Source organism: Tachypleus tridentatus, chromosome 12, assembly GCF_004210375.1.
Source record: "Tachypleus tridentatus isolate NWPU-2018 chromosome 12, ASM421037v1, whole genome shotgun sequence".
Lineage (NCBI taxonomy): Eukaryota > Metazoa > Arthropoda > Merostomata > Xiphosura > Limulidae > Tachypleus > Tachypleus tridentatus.
In genome coordinates, this window is record NC_134836.1 from 98,208,923 (window position 1) to 98,235,515 (window position 26,593).

At 35.2% G+C, this 26,593-nt stretch overlaps 1 protein-coding gene across 1 annotated transcript in view; it reads right to left on the reverse strand.

Moving 5' to 3' along the window:
• LOC143234116 (uncharacterized) overlaps positions 1–22,980 on the reverse strand; it is a 60,008-nt gene extending 37,028 nt beyond the window's left edge. The window contains exon 1 of the mRNA XM_076471198.1: positions 22,618–22,980. Coding sequence (XP_076327313.1) covers positions 22,618–22,684 — 67 coding nt within the window. The 5' untranslated portion in view covers positions 22,685–22,980. The remainder of the gene's footprint in view (positions 1–22,617) is intronic.
• Between the last annotated feature and the right edge of the window lie 3,613 nt (positions 22,981–26,593).

The following is a 26,593-nucleotide window of genomic DNA, read 5'->3' on the forward strand; positions in this document are numbered from 1 at the left end:
AATAGCAATAAACGTTTTTGTGTTGTTTTTCTGAAAAATAAAATTTAACTAGCAGTATGGTTCACCCATTACAACTATTTACGATATACAGTTGCTTCAGTGTGACAACTGGCCTGGTGGTTAAGGCGCTGCTGGACTAGCAATCTGCGGGTTCGAACACGTTTGTCCTTTTAGTTATGGGAGCGTTAGAGGGTTCGGTCAATCGCACTATTCGTTGGTAAAAGCGTAGTCTATGATTGTTAAATAAGGGAATGCTAGGGCAGATAGCCTTCGTGTAGCTCTGCGCAAAATTCCAAACAAACTAAACCAATCGGTGTCACTATTAAGATAAATGGGCCGGATTTCCGGAACTCTTGCATCTTATTCATCGACCTAGGTGTTTATTTATTGTCATCAAAATACAAGACCTAAGAACATTTATTTCTTGTCTTTTGTAGAAGACTGTGTGTGTTTCATCACAGCAAAGCCGCATCAGGCTATCTGTGGAGCCCCCGAGGGGAATCGAACGGCTGATTTGAGGGTTGTAAATCCGGAGACACACCGCTGTACTAGCGGGGGGCGCTGAAGAAGACAGAGAAACCTTGTTAACATTGTCTCTTAAACAGTGTGTAGTGTGGAAGACAAGAGCCACGTACGGACTAAAACAGATAGTAAATTTAAAGTTTATTAAGCTAAAATTCTAACACACAAAGATGCAATTGTGATGAAAGCTTATTTACAGTGCTGCCTGACTTGTTTTATGTAGACGTGATTACCTGAGTGCCAACAAAACTTCCAACTTCAAGTCGTGATAATTACAATGTTGGCGACTATTCTCATAGTTCGCTTTCTCGCGATAAAATCTATAGTTTCTCAACTTTGGATGATAGAACTGGAAATTCTTGTATGTATATCTTTGTGATCACTCAAGCTTCCGTGTTGTTGGACAGAATGTTTAGTTTCTTGGACACGTTTGTCTTCTACGTTAACTTCACGTAAGCAATTTTGCAATGAGTATGGTCTAGTTGTAATGGATCAAAGAACACGTACTGTTTTCGACACAATAAAACAAAGTATAGCATTGTAGTAAATATAGTTAAGAGACTGATAAGTAATAATGTTTTACACACTAGAAATATTTGGAAAGTGAATAATTGGTTAGTAAGTACCAATATGTCGTAGGTTGGTCCCATATCAAGAATTAACAAAAGAGTGTATGTGTTTTCTTATAGCAAAGCCACATGGGACTATCTGCTGAGTTCACCGAGGGGAATCGAACCTCTTATTTTAGCGTTGTAAGTCCTTAGAGTTACCACTGTACCAGCGTGGGACATTAACGAAAGATCGGTAACTAGCAGTATATTATAAAACAGCATTATTTAAAAAGTTAACACTGGATTAGATTATGATGTTACATTTTAAACTGTTAATATTTGAAGAGATAATGATGAATGTAGACGGTTTCAGAAACACTTCCGATTTATTTATTTAAACAGCTCTTGAAGATTGCGAGATCTCCTTGAGTAATTGTTTATTTGTTTTGAATTTCGCGCAAAGCTACTCAAGGGCTATCTGCGCTAGCCGTCCCTAATTTAGCAGTGCAAGACTAGAGTGAAGGCAGTTAATCATCACCACTCACCGCCAACTTTTGGGCTACTCTTTTATCAACGAATAGTGGGATTGGCTGTCATATTATAACACCCCCGGGGCTGAAAGGGCGAGCATGTTTGGTGCGACGGGATTCGAACTCGCGACTCTCAGATTACGAGTCGAACGCCTTAACCCACCTGGCCATGCCGGGGCTCTCCTCGCATAAACAGACAAATACTTTTAGCCAGTTGCGTAAAGTTTAATTTAATTTACTAGTTGTTGTCTTTTTCTGTTAAGAAAATCTCCACCTTATCTGTTTAAGATGTGAGATTTCCCGGCAACTGAAAAGATCAAACTTATTTCTAAGGATTGTTAATATATAAAAGGTTCCTCCTTTTGTTTTGCGATGTCGTACAGCATTTCAGGGTTTTAAAAAGTTTCAAATATTTATTGGTCAATTAACAAGAAACAGCTTCTAAATAGTCATTATCCACCTGAAAAACATTGACACCAATTTCTCTATAAAATGAATAACAATCTAGAAAGAGTACAAAAGTTGGCAAAATGAAAGAGAGAGAGAAGAAAAAAAATTAATATGAATGTTGAAATGAAAATAGAATGAAATATATATTGGTCTTGTGAAGGCAAGTGTAAAGTTGTCGGTTATCAATATTAACATCTGTTTAAGTAATTGTTATTTTAACGTGAACAGCATACAATGACACATGTCAACAACCATGCAAGACATTCGTGGGGTTCAGACACAGCTGTCCCTGATTTTCTTTCTCTGACCAGGGGGAAAGTCAGCCAGACAGAAGCATTCGTCACGATATTAGGCACTTTCTAGTGAATAACAGATTGACTGTTACTTTTATCACACGCCTAGAAGGGAAAGTGCAGAGCTTGTGCAGTGGTATGTTACCTTTGGTCTCAGTATACTGAACCGGATCACACGTAAGGCGGATAAACCTAGAGTAAACATAAGCTCTCGAAAGACATTGTCCGCTGACTTGTAAGTCGTGAAACGGTGTAGTGGCGAGGAAAATGTGTTTTCATTTAAATGTGATACGAGATTATCTTGTCAAACTAGTAATATTTTGTTTCTTATGGCCATAAAAACAAACAAACAAGAGGAAGGCAGCTGTTCACTTACGTAATCTGATATAAGCAAGGTTGAGCTAACGATTTATTTTATAACAACGCTAGACTCAGATCTGTCCTGTTGGATAGAGAAAATTAGAACAATATTAGGCATTACTCGTAAGTCAAACATTCGTCATTGTAATATATTGTTCTAATATTTAGGTTTATTCATTTAAGCCCAGAAATGTTAAGTAAATAAGCTCCATCAGTGAAAATAAAAAAATGGAAATCATGGTGGTAGAGCTTCCTATAGAAGTCACATTTTACAGAAGACTACTGCTAGATGTAATTTCGCAGGGTTCTCGAAAGTTTTGTTTTTTAAGAGTAAATAAAACCAAAATTACGTGCAACAAATATTTTTATTACTTGCTTTTGAAAATAGCAATAGCCCTCTTAGTTCTTCTGCATAGTTCTTCTCGTCATTCATGGCATGTGCACGTTCTACTGACGTCACGATAGTATAAATTGCAATATTAAGTTCCCTTATGTGACTTCATTTTAATGTCTACTGACTGACAGAAACACACTACTATATACTGGTGAGAGTGGTTAAAACAGGTGATTCTAAACGCTTACCCATTAAATCTTGCCGTTTCCTTCAGTAACCATTTGGGATAATGTCAGAACCGATCGCCCAAGTGACTGAGTCGTTAGTCTAGTATTAGGAAATATAATATTTTGTTCTTGCATTAGCGCTTTGTCATTGGTACTTACGAACTCGTTTTCTCTCCATCCACCTCCCCCCATGAAGATCGAAGTTATAAACAATAATTTTGGATGATAAAAACCAACACTGACACCAGCTGGTATTCCTTCTCTAAAGAAAGCATAGTTAGGGTGGAAGGTCAAGATCTTCGAACAGAAATTAAGAAGGGACAACAGAATGCTGCCTATGAAAGCCCTTATATCTGATTTTCTTTTTAAGGATATGCTTTTGAGAAGTTACACTATGCATCTGATTTCGAGGATACATTTTTTTGAAGTTGCTTTATAGAATTTCATTTCAAGGATATACTTTTGAGAATTTGCACTAAAGTCTTAGATTTCAAGGATATATTTTGAAAACTTCCACTAAGTATTATATTTCGAGTGGAAGACCGTCTCAGTATAGCCAGGTTGTTAGGTCGCTCGACTCCTTATCTGAGGGTTACGGGTTCGAATCCCCGTCGCACCAAACATGGTCGCTCCTTTTAGCCGTGGGGGCGTTATAATGTGACAGTCAATCCCACTATTTGTTGGTAAAAGAGCAACCCAAGAGTTGGCATGAGTGTAAACGAGTAGCTGCCTTCCCTCTACTCTTACACTGCTGAATTAGGGACGGCGCAGATAGCCCTCGTGTAGGTTTGGGCGAAATTCCCAACAAACCACTGGGAGACGGTGTTCTTCGATTTAATAACCAGACAGAACATATTTTAGGATGAGGTCTCTGCTTTGATATAGTACTTCTATTCTGTAAGTGCCTACAAATAATCTCGGATTTTAATGCATCTTCGTTCTTGTAGAATAAATAGTGTGTCATAATGTAAATATGTACCCGAGTTTCTAGTGGAAAAGTGAAGACCCGAACAATGTACACTTAGAAGATTGTTTTTTTATCTTTGATTCAGTGGCGAGCCGAAAATAAGTCTCACGAAATAAAAGTTCTTCAGTTCTTCCCGAATTGTTAGAGTCAGCCGAATATGACGATAAACATTGCTTTAATATAAAACTGAATATCTTCCGTCATGGAATGTATGGACCGTGAATATCTCCCGTTATGGTATGTATGGACCGAGATTATCTTCAGTTATGGTATGTGTGGGCCGTGAATATCTTCCGTTATGGTATGTATGGACTGTGTTTTAATTAAATTTGGAGACCTCGTCTCCTTCATCAGACATCAATGTTCGAATTTCTTTGTGATATTAAAGTAAATACAAATGTAGAATGCAACCCAATGAAGGTGTAATAAAGTCAGATTTAGACGGAACTGATTTATCAGTTAAATTATTAAAGTCGAGCTAAAATTCACCAAGACGTATCTGACGTTCTGCGAACGCTGCGCTTTGTTTATATTAAAAACAAAACGATGAAGGAGTAGTACACGCCATGTATGTTACTCTCAAGATGGTAGATGCAGTTCCAGTGGCAGTTATATCTTCCGAGATTTTCAAAGCTGGCATCAATAAAACCTATATGAGGTGGTCAATTTCTCAGGTTCCCGTCGCACCGAACATGCTCGTCCTTCCAGCTGTGGGGGCGTTATAACGATACGATTAATTCAACTAATCGTTGGTAAAAGAGTAGCACAAAAGTTGGTGGTGGATGGTGAAGACTAGCTGCCTTCCCTTTAGTCTTACATTGCTAAATTAGGGACGGCTAGCGTAGATAGCCCTCGTGTAGCTTTTCGCTATATTCAAAAGCAAGCAAACCGTTTCTCAGGAACGTTGCACAGGTTTGGCTTCAGACTCCATTGAAATGGATGTTGAAAGGGAAGTAGATGAATATCCAAAAGAATTTGTAACAGGAGCAACCAAATAGATAAATTGCGAATACAAAGATTTATATTTCTTCGTACGTAAAAAAAACGCAAACTTTCGGGCCAAATGAATGTATTGAAGGAGCTTATATTTAAATACCTTCCAAGATGTTGAGTATTTTGACAACCGCAACCTGCTTCTACATGTAAACATAACTGGCAGCATAACAATAACTTAGGACAATATAATCACAACGTCTTATACAAAGAACAGTCAGCATCATCAATATATTAATACGAAGTTAAGGGTTATCCAATAATCAAAGTTCGTAACTGTAAAATCTGTATTCGGTGGTATTTGTGATCCAGTTGTGTTTATAATAATTAACTTTTACGAAAGATGAGACATACAACAATAAGTTTTTTCCCGTAATAGAAATTTTGGCAGACAGCCAAATACGACGACCTTGAGGGAAAAGTTAGACCTGATTTCTTAGTTCGCTCATCTGAAACGTAATTTGGCACAGAAGCAGTGTCTCCACCCAACACCTCTACCGTTTCTGCCACGCAACCACATCTTGGTACTCGGCCCAGATTCACTCGGCATTACCAAACGAAACATTGCTGCCCTAGTAATTCACATGGCTTGTGAAACTTTGGAATCAGGCGCTAACCCAGATTATTCAACCAGTCCAATACGAGGCCAGCTGCACTCTCGATCCTCAATGTTCATGAGATGCTACAACAAGCGACCTTTAGCTTTAGGAAATAACATTATTCGGAATTAGCTTTAGAAAATACCATCGCTAGAAAACACCAAAAACAGAATATACGATATTTCAATAGAAACCCAACAAAATGTTCTTCTATAAACGTTTGGAGGCCACGGATATGGCCTTGAACCAGTTACAGAGTAATTATAGGTGGAGTGAATTACTTGAAATATCAGCAGTTGGAATTTTTTCTGTTGGTTCGCTGGATAAGGATATGTTTATTCATTTATCCCAGTAAAAGTCTTGGAAAACGTCTGTATGTCCAGGAAATCGTTTAAAGAACCCGTTATTTTTAGAAATCGGCGAACAACTTCTGATTGCAAAATTATTGGGATACATATTTGTTTTTCTAACTTTTCTCGCGGACAGAATGTAAATCAAAGTTAATAGTAATTTTAGTACAGTCAACGCGCGTAATTTGAGAGGCGTAAATCTTGAACTATCTAAAATATAAAAATGTAACTGTACAACGTTGAAACAGACAATTATCAACAACAGAAACCTTTTAAGCTATAATTGCTTTACAGTACGCAAATAGAGGTGGAGTTAATTGGATACTGACCTTAATGCTAGTAAACGTTTGGTTACATACCAACATTTATACAAATATACGTGTTCGAAATTTCATTACGATAGTAGTTTTTACTGAATATTTCCTTAATTTTTGAGTAAAATTTAATTTTAAAAAATGTGATGGTAACTTTGAACACATTAATACCGTGCAATTACAGAACATATCATATGAAAGGGTGTTATTGTATGTGTTTATAGGGACCTATGTATGACTGGTATATTTAACAACAATTAGGTTAACCACTGAGATTCTTTAACAAACATCAATTATATGAAGCGCCACGTCGAAATGTGTCGTAACTACAAACCTCTAAAATGTTTAGATATGGCTTGATACAATTACCAAAAGTTAATTTTACATTAAAAATATTAACCTTTTTTAAGCTAAGTAATGAATTTTTACTGAGACGAAATTTAGCAGTAAATGAAAAGTTTCATCATAGTTTAGTAATATACAATTTTAAAGATCAGTTTTAGATGCTCGTTAGTTATAGCCGGACAGTTGTACAATAAAATGAGTAGTTCGTGTTTCTCTAATCATCAGATTTACCACGTAAATTATCATTACGAACTGACTTGAAAAGAAAAACAAGTGTTTAAACTTGAAACATAATTAGGATATAAACACATTTCGAAACAAGGTTTACATGATTGTTGATAATAATTCTTCAAAATAAAGTTGAACTGTTTTATCTTCAATTTGATTTTCTTTTTCATTTACTAAATTCGAAAAATTAAGTCTATACAACTATAGGTAATCACAAAATCGTGTCATTGATTTACATTAAAAACGAAAGAAAACATTACGCATATTGTTCATTCCATGACAAACGAAATCAATAAAAATTCAAATTCCGTGTCACAGCAATGGACCAAAGAAATCAAATAGTTTATATTACAACTATCCAAGTAAAACATAAACCATGTCGTACACTTTTGAAGTGTTCTTTATAAGAGTATAAAGAATGTGCCAATTGAAATCTGGGAATAAACAAGTTATTTCTAAATTGCCACAGGGGGAATTCTTAAAAATTAACAGTTCGTTGAGAAATAGTTTAAAAATCGATCTCTCAGCTCATGAGACAGTTTTAGTAGTGTAATTATGTACCAAGGTAACCAGAGGGTGAAGTCTGATGTAACGCATGTGTGAGTGTTTGAAAACTTGTTGGTTATGCATACTCGATAAGCAGCGTAAATAACAGGGTGATACATAACGGGACAGATAGATTCAAACATTCATTATATAGCTCGATATGAATTAATTATTAACCTTCCGTGAGCTAATCTCGCTCGGATGGAGGGGGATGGGGAAACAAAAATAAAAACTTCAGTACAAAAAAAAAAACAGTGTTGCTATTGTATCAGTGAACGAGACGAGAGATACGTACTTTGTTTTCTATTTAATTAGCAACAAAATACTAATTTGGTTTGTTACTTAATTAGATTATCACGAAAAGAAATCCAATGACTCGTAATATTTCTAAACTAACTAGATAACTTCTTCTCACAAATTCCTTAGTATAATTAATGAGAGTACGTGTTGTTGTAATATCCTTCAGTAATATTTAAATCACATTTAAGTTGGTTAAGAATAGCCCAAATGTGGTACCTCTTCTCAAACAGTTATATTTTATATCAATGTTTGGAGACCAAGTTTTAGCGTGTTGCCGAGCGGAGACCAAGGTGACGGAAACTGAGTTACTGAAACGGAGAAGAATAGAAAGATGGAAATATCACAGAGGTTTGTTTGTTTGTTTTTGAATTTCGCGCAAAGCTACACGAGGGCTATCTGTTCTAGCTGTCCCTAATTTAGCAGTGTAAGACTAGAGGGAAGGCAGCTAGTCATCACCACCCACCGCCAACTCTTGGGTTACTCTTTTACTAATGATTAGTGGGATTGACCGTATCATTATAACGCCCTCACGGCTGAAAGGACGAGCATGTTTGGTGCGACCGGGATTCGAACACGCGACCCTCAGATTATAAGTCGCACGCCTTAACACGCTTAGCCATGCTGGGCCTCACACAGAAGTGATAAAACTTAAAACATCATACGAAGAAGAAGTAATGAATATTAAAAAGGAATAATGAAAATTAATACTACGTGCAACGGATTTATTGTTATATATTTATTTTAATATCTGCGTTTGTTTCAGTTTATATCGTTAAATATATATTGCGCAAATCTCGCCTGTTCTCTAAATTTGTAGAAGATTCTCGATAGAAAGAATCAAAAATATGTTTTACGAAAATTCTAGTGTAACTTAGAATATTGTTGAACTTTCGATAATCTTACCCAATGAGTATAAAAGCTAACCATCGCAACACGCGGAGACAGTAATAGAATATTGTTGGTCAGTTACAGTCAGTACGCTAAGTTTTGGAAGCTATACTTGTGATAAACGCTTATTCATCGGAAAACTACACGTATTTGACCAGAAACGTTTATAGATTTCGAACATTACAAACCATTCAACTTCAGTGATTTAACTTGGGACGATAATATTTCTATGACAACACTAGATATCTATCTTTCTCTGAAAAATAAGTTAGTAAACCACGTGACGTCAAGCAAAAATAGAGCTAGCTAGCATTTCTGTCAAGTGAAATGTATCAACATAATATTAAATCGCTCGTCGTGGCTCTGGACCGTTGATAAAATATTCAGTTCCGGAACAGAAACAAGATCGAATACTGTTTGTAAATATTTGTAACAACCGTTATTACGAACTGTACAGTATTTATGTTAGTATATTAAAATATACTTGCATCATGAAAGGAAATTGTGTTAATCAATCTTGTTGGTAAATATAAATCAGATACATATCGACATTCAAGTAACTTCAACGTTTAAATTTCCAGCCATTTGAAATCATAATACGTAACATAATAAATTGAAGCCTGTTGCGAGATAAACTATAATACGAACAACTGCCGTGACGGATAAATATTAAACTTTAAGAAATTATTACGTAATAGAAGTGGAAACCTCACGGGTAATTAGTAACTGCTACACTCTCTCAAGATTAACTAAAAGGGAGAATTTTAAACTATGTCTTTATGAACAAAAACATTTGCTGGAGACTTGAATAATTGTTAGTAGATTAAAATTAGGCTGAGCTAAGCTTTAAAACTGTCTGTCACTGGTAACTTGCAGAACAAACAATTCATGATGAACAAGCAAAATCAAATTTAAATTTGGGTACGACTTGAATGAGTAGCGAATATAAGTCAGTTTTGATTCTCGAACAGTAAATCTTATTCACTTGATGCGAAAACCTAAATCCATGTAACTTTATTAAGTTAATTTTTGGAATTTTATTCGTTATTTAATTATGAGAAGATTTCTTCTTCGAATTTTTAACTTATTTTTTATATTTTCTAAAACTTTGGGAGAAAAATATAGGTGGTCTCCGGAGCGTGACATCGGTAGGAGGTGTTTAGATTTGACCTCCCCATTGTTATTCCCCGGGAACTGAGATTACATGCAAGGTTTGGTGATAATCGGTTCAGTAATTCGCTAGTTATGAGGAAGCACATATACTTTTGTACAATGACGACTTAAACATGTAGCACATGTGTGTGTTTATGATTTACATGTGTGCGTGTTTGGGTTAGGAAGTTATTCCGATTTTCTTCTTTGACCATAAATTGCTGACTTATGGTTAATCGCACTTCTAAGTGTGGAGCGTAAAGTGACTGTTTCTGAGTGTATGTTACTGAAAACTAGGATTATTTACAAAACAGATGTGGCCCAATAATAAAGATGTCGGATTCTGAAATCGACGACATATGGATCTCGTCCCATTGCCGCAAAGAAATCGTCCTTTACACTTCGAGACCGCGGAAGCATGAAAAGTCCCAGTAATCGGACCAGACGTGAATAGCCCAAGATGTAGCGATGGACACTGTTGAGCAATTGCCTTCCATCTAGTGTGTCAGTTCAATATTAAGGACGGCTAGCGTTGATGGATTTTATATAGCTATGTACAAATACTCGTAAAAAAAGTGGAAACCGATAATTAAATGCAAATCAGAGTAAAATTATAAGAGAAGATTTGAGCAAGCTTGTCACACACACACACACTTGTGTAATTATTCAGATGTCAGTTGCCCCTCGAGGGGCACAGCAGCATGTCTGCGGCCTTAAAACGCTAAAAACTAGGTTTCGATACCTGTGGTTGACAGAGCACAGATAGCCCATCATGCAACTTTGTGGTTAACTACAAACAAACACGTAGGATTATAAAGTACATCTATCATGCTTTTCAACCTGAAATATCTATGAAGTGATTAGGTGTCACAACGATAGACCACTTAATGAAAAAAACTCATTGAAAATCTTGATCTAAAGCGACTTGTTGTGTGAAAGGCTTTGATCTCCACCCGTGTAGTATATTAACTTCTGTGTTTCAGACACTAATCACGCTAGACTTACACAAGCTCTTCGCATAGTATGAATTAACCTGTACAAAATAAATATAAATCACAACAAGAAACTAACATTAACGACTCTGTTGTGCATAGTCCTCAACAACGATAACAATCTCTACACCTTGGATACAAAACTTAACAACACGGTAAGTTACAGGCATCGTCTTATCATAGCGATAGTATCGTTGCTATGATTATTAATAAACAAATATTTATGTTGAAGTTAGGGCTAATGTACGATAAACCTATTTCAAATACGAGGATCGTAATGAGGTAATACAGCATTAAATCGAATATATGTATTGTTCTTTTGGGGGGATGGGTAGTAAAATCGAAGAATAAAATTCACGTCACAATGGGATTAACGCATCACTAAACAACTGTGATCCTATAAAAGTATATACATACATCTATAATATACATACATACACACACTTTATATTTAGTATGAAATTATATTTAGGATCAATTATTACGTTAGATAGAGTTCATACAGCTTACAATCCATCTTTTAATTTTGAAATTCACTGTTATTATAAGCTCGTAGAAGCTGGGTTATGTTCGCGAGAACATCATCTGTTTCTCTACACATGGCCCGGCGGGTTATGGCGTTCGACTCGTAATCTGAGGGTCGCGTGTTCGAATCCCGGTCGCACCAAATATGCTCGTCCTTTCAGCCATGGGAGCATCATAATATGACAGTCATCAATCCCACTATTCGTTGGTTAAAGAGTAGCCTAAAAGTTGGCAGCGGGTGGTGATGACTAGCTGCCTTTCCTCTAGTCTTACACTGCTAAATCTGAATTAGGGACGGCTGGCGTAGATAGCCCTCGTGTAGCTTTGGGCGAAATTCTAAAACAAACAAACACTTTCTTCTTCATACAGCATATTTTCCTTCTTTTGATCCTTGTCCATTCAGATGAAGACTGAAATATAAACAACTTCTTGATGTAGTACCCTAACTTGGTTCAGACAGCCGAACTGGAAAACTCAAAGTTTCTAGATTCATTCAACAAAATTCAAGAATTGTATGTCAGCTTTATCAACAGAGAGAGAGAGAGAGAGAGAGATAAAAAAAAGCATTAAATTGAAACGTGCACCCTGTCGATGTACGTGAAACTTCGCTTCATTAGTTCTTGTTTTTTAAAGTTCCTTACAGTACGTCATGATCATATTAGAAATATATCTGGTATAAATCTTGAATAGAGGTTGTAATATTCAGGTACTGCACATGCCTTCATTCAATTTTCCACTTGTCCAGAGCACGTGGGATCAGCTAACACAATTAGGACAAGGGTGAACGAATGCAGCATGCGAATTAACCGAGCTCACGAATTCTTACCTATACGGTAATATTCTTGCTCAGTCGACGCATTTTATGAGTTTTGAATGAAACCTAGCGTTGCAAAACAGTTCTCAGGAACTGTCAGCGTTATGAAAATACATATACTTCAGAATGTCTGCGAAACCAACGCAAAGAAAAAAAAAGGCCTTGCTAACCCAACAATGTAATAAACTGAAAAACAAGAAAACGTAGTTAAACTTCAATAATTAACAATACACTTATGAAGTGTGCCCATGCGTGACGTACCTTTCGTCTACTTGTTTTCACGTGTCTACGAATAAAATCCACAAATCAATTTACTCAAATACGTTTATTTTAAAAACAAAGATCAGTATTGTGAACTTTAAATAAAATGTTTGTTTTGTTTTTTGAATTTCGCGCGAAGCTACTCGAGGGCTATCTGCGCTAGCCGTCCCTAATTTAGCAGTGTAAGACTAGAGAGAAGGCAGCTAGTTATCACCACCCACCGCCAACTCTTGGGCTACTCTTTTACCAACGAATAGTGGTATTATCTGTCACATTATAACGTTCTCACAGCTGAAAGGGCGAGCTTTTTGGTAAGACCGGGATTCGAACCTGCGACCCTCAGATTACGAGTCGAACGCCTTAACCCACCTAGCCATGCCGGGCCTTTAAATAAACCGCGACAAACATTAATCTGTTAGCACTCTCAAAATTAAACGAGAATATTCCGGGAAAAGTAGCGAGTGTGTGAAAGAAGTGGTGATATCCATCTGTAGAGTGGACAACAGTGTTGTTATTACTCTATCAGAATACTAGACCAGGAATAACAGTCACATAGTGGCATGTTTGTAAGGTGGAATGACAAAACTGTATACGGAAATGTAGTAGGTAATAAGAAGGTAAGGATAAAAACATACCAATAAGTGGATAAATGCGGGTGTATAGTAAGCCCTCGGGTAGTAAGGTACGCAACATTCATATGGTCGTATTCAGCAAAGTCGTGATGATTTACAAAACATGTACACAGGTGGGAATGTGAGTCACTGTATGTCAAAGGTGCATAATTAATAGAAACGTAAAGAGCAATTTTGTTGTCCAAGTAGAAACGTCACGTAACGATATGCGAAACGTATGTCAGAAACGTGGGAAGATGTCACTTAACTACACTTAAAACATAATTATTGGAAACATAAAGAGCAATCATATCAGGACAAATCCTAGTATTGCAACCATAGGAATATCAAAACATAGAAACACGTTAACTGTAAAAGATATACCTAATTCATAATCATACATCGTGAATACGGTCGGTGACTGACAAAATTCAAACTACAGGCAAGTGGGAAGCAATAAATACAAGTAAACAAGGGTATATGTCATTATTCGTATCTTTAAGCACTGAAATAAAACATATATACAAATACATACTCACACACAATATATGTCTTTACAGGGTATTGTGTTCATAGTATCTAATCCCAAGCATTGAAGTAAATCCATAATTAAATAAAAAAACATTCAAAACATTTATAATATAAATTTAAAAAGGGAATTTAAAAACCTGCAAACATGGATCGTAAAGAGTGAGAAAACAAGGCTGGAGACACTGAAGACCTTACTGCTGTTATCTAGAATTACAATTAGTTATTTCCAGCCTTGTATCCCAACGTTTTTTTATGATCCCTCTTTGCAGGTTTTTAAATACCCAATATTTTATTTATCTTGTTTGCTGTCTTTTTTTAATGCTCAACTAAGGGCAAAGGACTACGTGATACGGTAGGTAACTTTATATATTCTAATAATAATAAACATGGCCAATAGCTAGCTGGTATGGTCCATGATGATTTACTGTGGCTACTGACTATTTGATCGTATTATTTCGCAATGTAATATGCTAAGCTCCAACTGGATATTTTAAAGGAAATCTGTGAGAAAACAGTGAGCATTTATAGTTTCTGTATAACTAAATTATCTGTATACAATGCATAGCAACGGAAAAATATGTGCCTCGACTAAGAAACAACCCCACAAAGCGCGAAGAAACAATTACCAGTAGAAAAGCAGCCATCTGAAATAAGACATGAATGTCTAAAACATCGCTTTAAATAAATCTCTGTGCCTTTTAAATTAGTTATTCTACGAATGTGTGTAATAAAATTTATTATTATGTGTATTGGTTTTTTACTTCTTTAATTCATACATAATATAGGGGTTGTTTCGTAAAGATACCAACTGTACAGTGCAAAATGCATTGCGTATCTACACGTTACACTCATTCAATGTTCACCTACTAATGTCTGGTAATTCCTGTTTCACTCTGTACTTAAAGGTTTTAAAGGAACACCAGATATTTGTAAGAAAGTTAACTTCAAGGGCTAATGATAGCATCTTTTACACTACAATAATGATGTTTTTAGCTTAAGTAACAAACAAGAAACAAATCGACTATTCAATTCCCCTACGACCTTCATAGTACATTGTTTAGTATTCTATAAAAGATTTGGGTGCAATATACTAAGCTGTTTCTGTTGCAGGATGGTAAGAGAATAAGAACACGAATTACAAATGGGTTTTTTTAAGTGGATTTTTTTTCCTTGCAAGTCTAAAATGCGTGTTTTTTGCTCATTGTTGTGTGTACAGCTTTATCAGGTAATAGTAAAAGTTTCAAGGTATTGTTTGAACCGAATATTTGCTGCTAAGGGCGCCTGTTACCTGAACATTATTAATTTTGTGCAATCTCTTGTGATCCTTATCACAAACCATTTTCGTGGTTCATGGTCAATTCCAAGTTTAAATCATTTTTTTCATAGTTGAAGTTAGAACTAAAGTTTCAATTTGATATTATTCCTCAACACAATACTTTTTTTATTATTAATGCCAAAAAGGTAGGCTCGGTTCCACCCTTCACACACACATTATTATTCACCATATGTAATTACGTTAAACCAGTTTAGGTAACCCTGGCCATGATTAAATTGAAGAACAAAACAAGGCTTCTTTCTAATCGCAATGAACTACAGCGTGCACGTTGTTTTTAATCTTATGTAGAACAAACTAACCCACGTTTCCACAAATGTTGGTATAATAGGCAAGGGTCGTGCTACCAAATTACTCCTCAGAATACACCCAATTTGAAAGCTTCGTGGTTGAGATTATACTGTCGTAAATAAAACCAGTACACATACTGTGATGATTTATCGGTCTCAAAATTTTAAGACATTAACAGCAAAGTAAGTGCTTGTAATCGTTTGGTCCGCCACTGGCTCAAATGATATGTCTAATGAGAGCTTATAACGCTAAACATTGTGATTTTATGTTCATGGTGGGCAGGTCATAGATAGCTTTGTAATTTTTGTTTGTAGTTAAGTGCAAATATACACAATAGGTTATCTGTGCTCTGCCCACCACGCGTATGGAAAGCCAGTTACTAGCGTTGTAAATTCGCAGACATATCGCTATGACATTAGCATCTTAAAGCCAACTCTTATCATTCATATACTTAACACAGTTTCTCTTACACTTACTTACATTCGCTGCTTCAACAACATCCAAAGGCAACCCATTCCAAATACCAACCACCCTGTTAGAAAAATGAAACTGTTTTAGCTGAAGATGACTCCTATCCTGCCAAAATTCAGATTTGTGTCCTCTACTCCTACTATTTTCATTTTAAAGTATACAAAAAGATGCTTCTTCAACGCTATCAATTCTCTTTACAATTGACCTTAATCACATCAGTGAGATTCCTCCTAACTCTTCTTTTTTCAAGAGAAAAAAATTTCAGAGATTTCAAACTCTCCTTGTATGATAAACCCTCTATCCCAATCCTTATTCTAGTAACCCTTCTCTGAACCCTTTCCAACAATTCGATGCCTTTTTTAAGATACGGAGTTCAAGACTGAACACAATATTCCAACTGTAGCCTGACCAGTGACCTATATAATTAAATTATAACCTCTTTGGACTTATATTCAATATCTTGTAGATACAACCTAAATTCATATTTGCACTATCAACAGCAAACCTTTTGGATGGCTGTGAATATTGAATGATTATTATATCAAGATATGTTTCTTTCATGACAGTTAAAGTAATTCCCATCTAAATTACACTTATAATTCACATTATGATAACCCACATGCATTATCTTGCACTTATTATAGATAAAACCTGTTTGTCATTTATTTGACCAACTCCCCAAATGATCTAAATCCTATTGTAAATCAGCAACGTCTTCTTTACAGATATAAACACCCAAGACCTTAATATCATCTGCAAATTTAAGTAATTTATTCAACATTCCTTCATCTATGTTGTTTATGTAAATCAAAAAGAGCAAAGGTCCAAAGAATGAGTCACAAGGTACTCCACGTGTGACACTTATCCAGTTTGATTCTTTCCTATTCGTTAACTTATTCTCCACACAGATAATTATTTTTAAAGCCTTTTATGTGATACCTTGTCAAATGCTTTCTAAAAATCCACGTACACCAAATCTACTTTCTTACGATCATCTACATAAGCAGTAATCTTTTCAGTAAAAGTCAAAAAGAAATGCAAGGCAAGATTTCCCTTAGCGAAACCACAATGACTATACAATAAAGTCTAAACTTGTTTAAATTACAACACGAAGAATCGTTTATCAGACTTTCCAAAACATATCTAGTGTAACACTTATTGGGTCTATAATTACTGGGATAGTTTTAATCAACTCCCTCGAAAAGAAGAGCTACATTAACTAATTTTCAATCTTCTGGTAACTGCCTACTAGTCAAAAGCTGACAAAATATAGCAGCAAGTGGCTTAGATATCCAATCTTTAACCTCCTTCAAAACCATTGGGGAAATATCTGGCCCAGGAGTCTTATTGTTCTTTAACCTTCCCAATTTTTTTTGAACCAGTTCAAAATCAATGCAGTCGTCTTGTTCAATTTTTATCTATTAAGTGTTTAAGATATCGAATACTGCCTAAATCTGAAAAAAAGCTAAATTTAATAATACAATCATCAGATCATTTACGTCTATCAGGGGTCCTACCCCCACATCCTAACATTTTGCTTACTCTTCATGTACTTAAAGAAATCCTTACTGTTAATCTTTATATTTCCACCTACATCTTTTTTTAATGTCCTAATTTCCTGATCTTCTACAACCTTATAAATCTCCTGTCATACCAGTCAATTTAAATTTATGATGTTGTTTAATTTTGTCTTCTACTCTTTGTTAGTCAATCTGGTTTATTACTTGCAGCTAATAATTTCTTTCTAGAAGGAACATATTTACCTCGAATATTTGTAAGATTATCTTTAACAATTTTCTACATCTGATCAGTGTCTTCAAGTAACATAGCTACCAAATGCACAACAGATAATTCTGATAGCATCCTTTGAAAATGCATTTTTGTAAAATTTGTAACCAAAAATCATTATTCCTTATCTTCATATACAAAAAACATTGGACCTAACACAGCAATAATTACTTACGTCCAGATGTTCCCCAATTTCCACCCTCTCGAGCATTTCTGCATTCAAAGTTAATAATAAACCTAAAACAGCAATATTTCTAGTATGTTTATTGACTAATTGGAAAAGAAATCCATCTTGAACAGTTTCCAAAACCCTTTCTCTCGCTCATGATTTTACTCTAGCATTTTCCAAGCTGTATACCTGAAATTAAAACCATCCATAATTATAATAACCTCATTAATTAATGTAAGGTTTCTTAGTAATTTCATCAGAACATTTGGTGGTTGTAACAAATTTGCATTAAAAGCCTTTCCCTTCATATCCACTAACAGACATCTAAACAGATTAAATCTCTTTGATATTATCTTTGATATCCTCAACTTCAAGATGACGTAACTCGCACTTCACATATAAAGCCACACCTCCATTCCTCATTAACATTATTCCAGTTAAATACACTATAACCCCACGTTTCAAAGAAACTTCTGCCATGAAAATATTTTACGTTTAACAATGTCTCATTTATTTTCATTAAATCAAAATCTTCCATTCTTAATTTGCTCTAAAGTGATTTTTCTTATACTTCTAGTATCACAATAGTACTACTTAAACTTACCCTTATGACTACTTTTATACTGACTTCCTATGCAAAACTTCTCTGTCTCTTATTCTTTATGCATTTACTGTTTTCCAAGCCCTCACTAATGTAGTCCTAGTTTAAAACTTTCCTCAAAGCTCAGTTAACAGCTGTAGCAAAACATCCAGCCCATCTTATTCGAATGTAAACCATCTATTAAAAAAAAAAACAACTCCTTTCTTTCATTAAACCAACTAGCCAATCTGCTCATCCTAACACAGTAACCTAAGTCTAGCATTTACTTCTAGTAGTCTACTTATAACTTTATCCGTAGAGTTAATTCTGGTAAGTATCTCCGACATACGATACGGCCTTTTTCTTTAAATGACGTTAATAAACCCCTGGTACATATTAATTAGCTCCTCTGACCTATCCTTCCCTCCATCATTAGCCTCTATATGCACTACAAAAACTTCATCTCTACTAAGCCCCCTTTATTGTATGTCCTGCTCTGTTAGTTATATCCTCCATCTGTTCCCCTGGGTAGCATAGTCTGATCCTTTTCTTCATATTTACACCACAAACTATTCTATCCACATACCCTGTAATGGAATCACCTATAACAATAACCTTATTATTCCACATACTTCTCTGGTCATTTTGTTTTCCTTCCCTGCCACAGTTCCTCGTCCGCAGAAGTCCAAAGCTGACATTTCTTGCCCAATAAAAGAGGGTTATTATAATTAAACTCTCTACTTTTAGCTCTACTTGTACTGTTTCTAACTTCCCGAAAGCCATTGCTAGATGATGTATCACTTGCATATAAAATCTTAATCTCCTCCTGAAATACTGCTGCCATTTGAAACAGTCCACACTCCTTTTTATATATTGCCTCTAGATTAATTATTATAACTTCCAACTTCTCTTTCAACCTGCAAACTCTATATACAAATTGCACATCTTCATTACTCGCTTCCTTAAAAGAACATGCCAACCCTGAGTTCCAAAACAAAACTCATTCATTATATCAATTACACCTAATAAACTATGAATGCTTAAATCCTACACTAGGCTTAACCTTTGTATTTACACTTATAGTCTGAAAATAAATACCAGATACCAGTAGCTTATTGTCAACACTATTACTGTTATGTCTAATGTTTAAAAACCAACTATATTATTATTATTTATATTATCAGTTTGTCTTTACATGAATTAATTTGTTTTTTGCTTGTTTTTGAGTTTCGCGCAAAGCTACACGAGGGCTAGCTGCGCTAGCCGCACTTAATTTAGCAGTGCAAGACTAGAGGGAAGGCAGCTGGTAATCACCACCCAGATCGAACACTTGGACTACTCTTTTACCAACGAATAGTGGGATTGATCGTCACATTATAACGTCCCCACGGCTGAAAGGGCGAGCATGTTTGTCGTGACAGGGATTCGAAGCCGCGAACCTCGGATTACGAGTCGAGTGCCTTAATTACCTGGCCATGCTGGGCCACACGAAGTAGTAATGTTTATATTTAATTACATATAACTTAGAAATGGGGAGTAACTATTGCAAAACCTTTGGACCAATGAGAAAGACAAAAATTTCATCCAAGTAAATGGTTTGAGATGTACAATATTATTGTATTAACCTTCATACGGATTAAGCGTCAAAACTTTCTCTCTGATGAACAATCATTCCGGCATTGTGCTTCCTTCGCAGACTCTAAATTTTCGCCCTACGCAATCACAACAATAAATTACATGATATTGTGCTGAATTCTCAACTGCTTAAACTTTACCACCTTTTAAAAAAAATAAATCTTCTATGACGCACAGTTCGTATGGATATATTTGAATTTTTCGAATGATTTTTCAAACTCTCATAAATAATTGTAAAACTACAACAACACTGATGTCATATGTATTATTTATTTGGAGAAACTGACATGTAAACTTTTAATTAGGTTGGGTGGGATGGAAGCTTATTTCAAATTACGTAGTACACATATGGTTTTGATATGCAAGTTGTAAACTAGAAATTGTAAAGTTACATCCAGCACTTCATTTAATGCATAATACAAAGTTAATAAACATACCACCAGCTATATCATTCTGCGTTTTTTTTTTTTTTTTTTTAAATTTCGCGCAAAGCTACTCGAGGGCTATCAGCGCTAGCCGTCTTTAATTTAGCAGTGTAAGACTAGAAGGAAAGCAGTCATCACCTCCCATCGCCAACTCTTGGGCTACTCTTTTACCAACGAATAGAGGGATTAACCGTTACATTATAACGCTCCCACGGCTTAAAGGGCGGGCATGTTTGGTGCGACCGGGAGTCGAACATGCGACCATCGGATTACGAGTCGAACGCCTTAACACGCTTGTCCATGCCGGGCATATTCTGCAGTAGATTCAATATTTGATTAGAGCGACTGAGCTTAACATCTTTCGTGGTAGTTAATACGTCACGTGGATGATCGTGCCAATACACTTGCAGTAAAGACAGTTGCCAAGACTAACACACGTGGTAAACCAATAAACCAGAGAACAATTTAAAATTCCTGAGAACGTGGTGTCGCTATATGCTTGGTAATTAATACCTCAGTACACTGCGTGCTATAAATTTGTTAAACATCATCTCATGCATTTAAAATGTTTTAATTCCAGCTCTAAAAAACAACAACAAACACAACATAAATAACACTTTCTAAGAAATTAACAATAACAAAGAAGAAATAAATATGTGGTACCTTGCAATACATTGAAGCTAAATAACGACTGAAATATGTTTATTATTAGCAAGTTCGTACCCAGGTTTAGAAGTAAGGGTTCTTTTAGGTTCCATGTGTAACTTAAATACTCAGGGACCAAAAAACAAATCTGTAATGGCTCTTTTATTTCTGATAAATAGCATATTCCTCCTATTTCCGTATGTATACACAACGTTACAAAACCAATTATTTTATGAGAAGCCATCATCAGAAAAAAAAAAAAAAAGGTGAGCAGACCTCTGGTGTTAGTGGGAAGGAGAGATCGTTTGCACTATTGAATATATTCCTGGTTACGGACTTGTTTCTGGCGTCTTTATAATATTTTGATATCAAGTTAACCAAACAAATTTTACAGTTAGACGCTGATTGGAAATTCACTCTATGATTAAATTAAGACATTAAATCTTAGTGTCTGAGTTATTTTACATATATATATATTACCTTCATCCTTTTTTACATTTAAAACTGTTTCGTCAGGAGATTGTGTTTTAAAAAATTTGAGTTAAATGCAAAGGTACATTTTTATGATACAAAATAAAACATACCTTAGAAAACTCCTCAGAAAAATCCAAAAACTGGGCACTCTCGGATAAAATGTATTTATTTTGTTTAGGATATGTAATATTTAGGCCCGCTAACCAGAACGGTGTGTGTGTGCTTTTTCTTATAGAAAACCCACTTCGAGCTATCTGCGGAGCCCATCCAGGGGAATCGAACCCCAGAATGTAGGGTTGTAAATCCATAGACTTACCGTTGTGGTTAAGCGGGGGGTCGCCTAACCACAACCGAAAAAAGAAACAAAATATTTACAAGTTTATTTAAACGAAACTGTTTTGTTTATATTGCTCAATAGTTTGTAATAAATATATAAAAACGTTAAAAGAAGATTAATATTTCTTGTAAATTACAGATTTATAATAACGTATTCCTGTTATACATTTTTATTCCATTTAAATATTTTCTGTTTGACGATATTTGATTAATTTTCTAACTAAGGAAAATAAAAGTTTACTTACTGAAAATTTTATTTTTTCCATGACACAACTGACAATAGGAGTTAATTAAAACTGGATATTTCAAGAATTTAGTTTACTGAAGAGCGAATTCGAAACACAATAATAACCAACTTTTAACGTTAAATGAAGTGAATTCAGAAACTCGTTGAACCCTAACAAGTAGACATGAATACAGTCACAAGTATGCGCAAAGAAATAAGCAAAATAATGTGTTTTCTTATACCAAAGCCACATTAGGCTATCTGCAAAATAATTTAAAAACTAAAATAATATTTCGAGATAATTTATAATAACAGGAAAAAAAAATGTTTGCTTTAATAACTTATCACTTCCGCACTCCAAGAAACGGTAATTTCAAACAGTTCAATGTTCTTTTTTCAAAAAAAGAATAGCGAGCTATTCGAAAGCGCTCGATCTTTCGAGTCTTATTAAATCTACTGGATTGATTTTCTTTTTGCTTCTCTTTTGTGATTCGTTATTCTAACTCTTTCGTTATGGCCGCCAAGAAACAACACCTGCTCGAAGTACAAAATGATACTTACCAAGTAAGAAGTATGTCAAAACAAGCAGAACACGAGCAGACTTCTGCATTTTGTCTCCAGCATCCATTCTTGTAAAACCTTAATTAGTCCAAACTGTCGGACTTTTACCAACTTTTAGACAAGTCATTTGCACGAGGAGAAGGCGACCGAGGATAATATACTTTGTTTGTTCACAGTGGATTTCTTATGTTTGGTGGTATTCAATTTTCTGTTTTATAGTTCTAAGTCCACAGATGCTGAGAGTCTAAAAGTTCATCCATTACGTCGCCTAACTGGCTGAGAATTAAAGGCCGAGAGGCCGACCACCGACACTGCTAAAGTAGGATACAGATTAAAGCGACATCATACGGAGGAAGAACGAATTACCTGAATCATGAGAAGAATTTAAGCCTACCACAATACACCAGATAACGGTGCTTGGCAGAACCGGTCTTCCATTCGTTTTAACTGTTCGCTAGATCGACTGACGTTATACTCACGTGATCTGTATACGCATTTTATTTGTAAACAATTGACAATTGCATAAAACAGCTTGCGCACTTGAGTATGCACTCATATTTTTTGCAGGTAAAATTCTACCATTGTTGTGATTTGAATTTTATTCTTGAAAATTAATTTAAGTTTGTTTTTGAATTTCGTGCAAAGCTACACGAGGGCTATCTGCGCTAGCCATCCCTAATTTAGAAATGTAAGACTAGAGGGAAGGCAGCTAGTCATCACCACCCACCACCAACTCTCGGGCTACTCATTCACCAACTAATAGGGGGATTGACCGTCACATAACGTTCCCACGGCTAAAAGGGGCGAGCATATTTGGTGGCACGGAGATGCGAACCCTCAACCCTCAGATTACGAGTCTAACGCTTTAACCCACCTGGCCATGCAGGGCCGCCATTAATTTAAGATAGAGGTATATATCATATAATGTACTGTAATTCAATGTGCTACTGTAGCAGAATAGAAGTGCCTTATTATAAATGTATAGCAAAAGTTAATAAAGATAATACTGGAGTTGAACATACACATAGTAAAGGAGAATGTTACTGTGTTTTGATTTAGATAACATCAGGACCATCATTAACAGGGATGTAGCCCGGCATAGCCAGGTGAGTTAAGGCGCTCGGCTCGTAATCTGAGGATTGTGGGTTCGAATCCCCGCCGCACCAAACATGCTCGTCCTTTCAGCCGTGAAGACATTATTATGTTGTGGTCAATCCGAGTATTCGTTGGTAAAAGAGTAGCCCGAGAGTTGGCGGTGGGGGGTGATGACTAGCTGCCTCCTTCCTGTCTTACACTGCTAAATTAGGGACGGCTACCGCAGATAGCCCTCGAGTAGCTTTGCGCGAAATTCAAAAAACAAACAAACAAAACAACCGGGTATGCAACAAACACATTAGCAAGGGCGGCGGGTTCTTGAGGGCGACAAAAATGAATGTCAAAAAATCAGTTCGTGTCACCAGCTATTCCCTGACAGAGTCAACATTCAATAGTAAAACATTTTGCTAAAAATATAACACCAACGACTAGGCGGCACAGTCAGTATTTACATAAGGCTAGAAAACACGCCGCACCAGCCCTGTATTGGATAGTATTTGAGAATATAAATTATAATCGATAAAACAGTCTTATATAATGTAATAATTATTGCATATAATTTATAAATATTCCTTAACAAGAAATTGAATAAGTATAAAGCAGACTCTTCATACCGGGATTTCTGTCAATTATGTCATGGAACTTTACGATCAAAAACGTTCCATTAAAGATTGAATAGCACGACTAATGAAACAGTACGATCTGTAGCTTTAGAAGATCACAGAGCTAAACTTAACACATGTGCAATGACTATCTCCTGTTGTTCGTTATTCTTTTTTTTTTTGTTAGTTCCATTAAATTACCTGGTAAAAATAATTCAATGTCTAGTCCATACAAAAATCACAAATTAGTTTAGTTTCTCCATTAACTTTTTTTTTAAGCTTTAACACTTGTACACTGTCGTAAATTGTTGTAGACCTACGTTATAAGCGACGCTCAAACCTCTCCAACAGTACTGCGACAAGCGTAAAATCATGTTACTTGTAAAAGGTATTCCAATAAGCTCGGTGGCTAACACAAGTCCAAAATATTTCATACTCTGACTGAAGCAACTCTATCTTTTTCAAACAAAACTCTACAAATTATATCCTTGACTATCTTTTTCTTCACTGTACTTTGAAACAACTATTCTGTAGTTATAAAATAACTTCTAATGCACTAGAAAATTTTATGTTACGTCCTATGTATATATTCTAAGTGCTCTTTGCCTGTCTTATTAAAAAACTTCATGATCTTAGCGTCATTAAGGCTCATATCTCTCCGTAACTAACTTTTAAGTTATTACATTAAAATTATAGTTTATATTACTATAAAGTAGTAGATTATAGATATATTTTCAGAAATTGTCACTTGTCTGATAAATGCTACGACAATAACGAAATAACACGAAGTTTGAAAATGCTACGGTAACAGATTGCCTTCGATCTATCCAACGAAGTTGTAAGTTTGATTGGAAAGAATTACAGCATTTATGAAAATCATTACCAGACGTATACCACCGTTAAATGTTGAAAACTGTAACGGATTTAATGTTATTTTAATATCTATGTTTGCTTCCGTTTAATATCTATTTAGAAATGTATGTAAATTATAATGTTAAATGTGCATTTCGCAAGTCTCACCTGTTCCCTAAATTTATAGAAGATTCTCAAAAGCACTATCGTATCATTGAATATTGTTGCTAAGTGAATTTTCAAGAATTTCACCTAAAGATGATAAATCGACGCGCTAAGAGACAGTATAAGAATATTGTTTGGTCGCTACAGTCTGTCAGTCTACTGTAGGCCTCGGAAGCTAGAATTGTAATAAATGCTTATTAATCAGAAAACTAAAAATATTTAACCAGGAACGTTTATAGAATTCAAACATTACAAACCATTTAACTTTAGTGAATTAACTTCGGACGTTAGTATTTATACGAGGACATTAAATACTTCGTCGGTAAAAGTTAGCTTGTAAGCGGCGTGAGGCCAGTCAGAATAAACAGCTAAGCAGATTATTAAGCGAAGTGTAATAATATTAACTCATAATTATTTCGCTCGTCGTGCACATGGACCGTCGATAAAATATTCAGTTCTAGACTAGGTAGAAAACTTAATATAGTTTGTAAGTTTGTAAAACTTTTGTATATAAATTATTATTTGTAATAACAATTTTTATTAATTGTACTGTTGTTTTTATATTAAAATATATTTGTATTAATAAAGAAAATTGTGTGTATCAATTCTGTTGGCAAATATCGTAAGTTTGTTACATATCGACTTTCAATTAACTCTTAAATTCAATTTCAAATTTTCGAATCGTAATGTGTAACGTAGGTAAGCTCGAGAGCTATAATTGTGATAAACGCTTATTAATCGGAAAACTACAGAATTTGATTAGGATCGTTTATAGTATTCGAACTACAAACCGTTCAACTTCAGTGAATTAATTTGGGGAGTTAGTATTTCTACTAGGGCATTAGATATCTATCTTCCTCTGGGAAAAGTAAGCTTGTAAACAGCGTTAGGTCAAACATGAATAGAGCTAGCTAGCATTCCTGTCAAGTGAAATATATCAACATGAGATTAACAATCTCGTCGTGACTCTGGACCATTGATAAAATATTTAGTTCCAGACCAGGTAGAAGACTGAATACTGTTTGTGAGTTTGTAAATAAATAATTATTTGCAATAATCGTTATTAAAAATTGTATTGCTGTTTGTGTGTTAAAATGTAGTTATTTTATGGTAGATATAAATTAGACCAGTGTTTCTTAACCTTTTACATCGTCTTACCCCCTGAGACTCTCCAGGGTATTACCGTGACCCTATAATAATGTTTGTAATGGTGAACTTTGCGTAAAGGTAGAATAAAACAAAACTATATAAAGATTCTAATT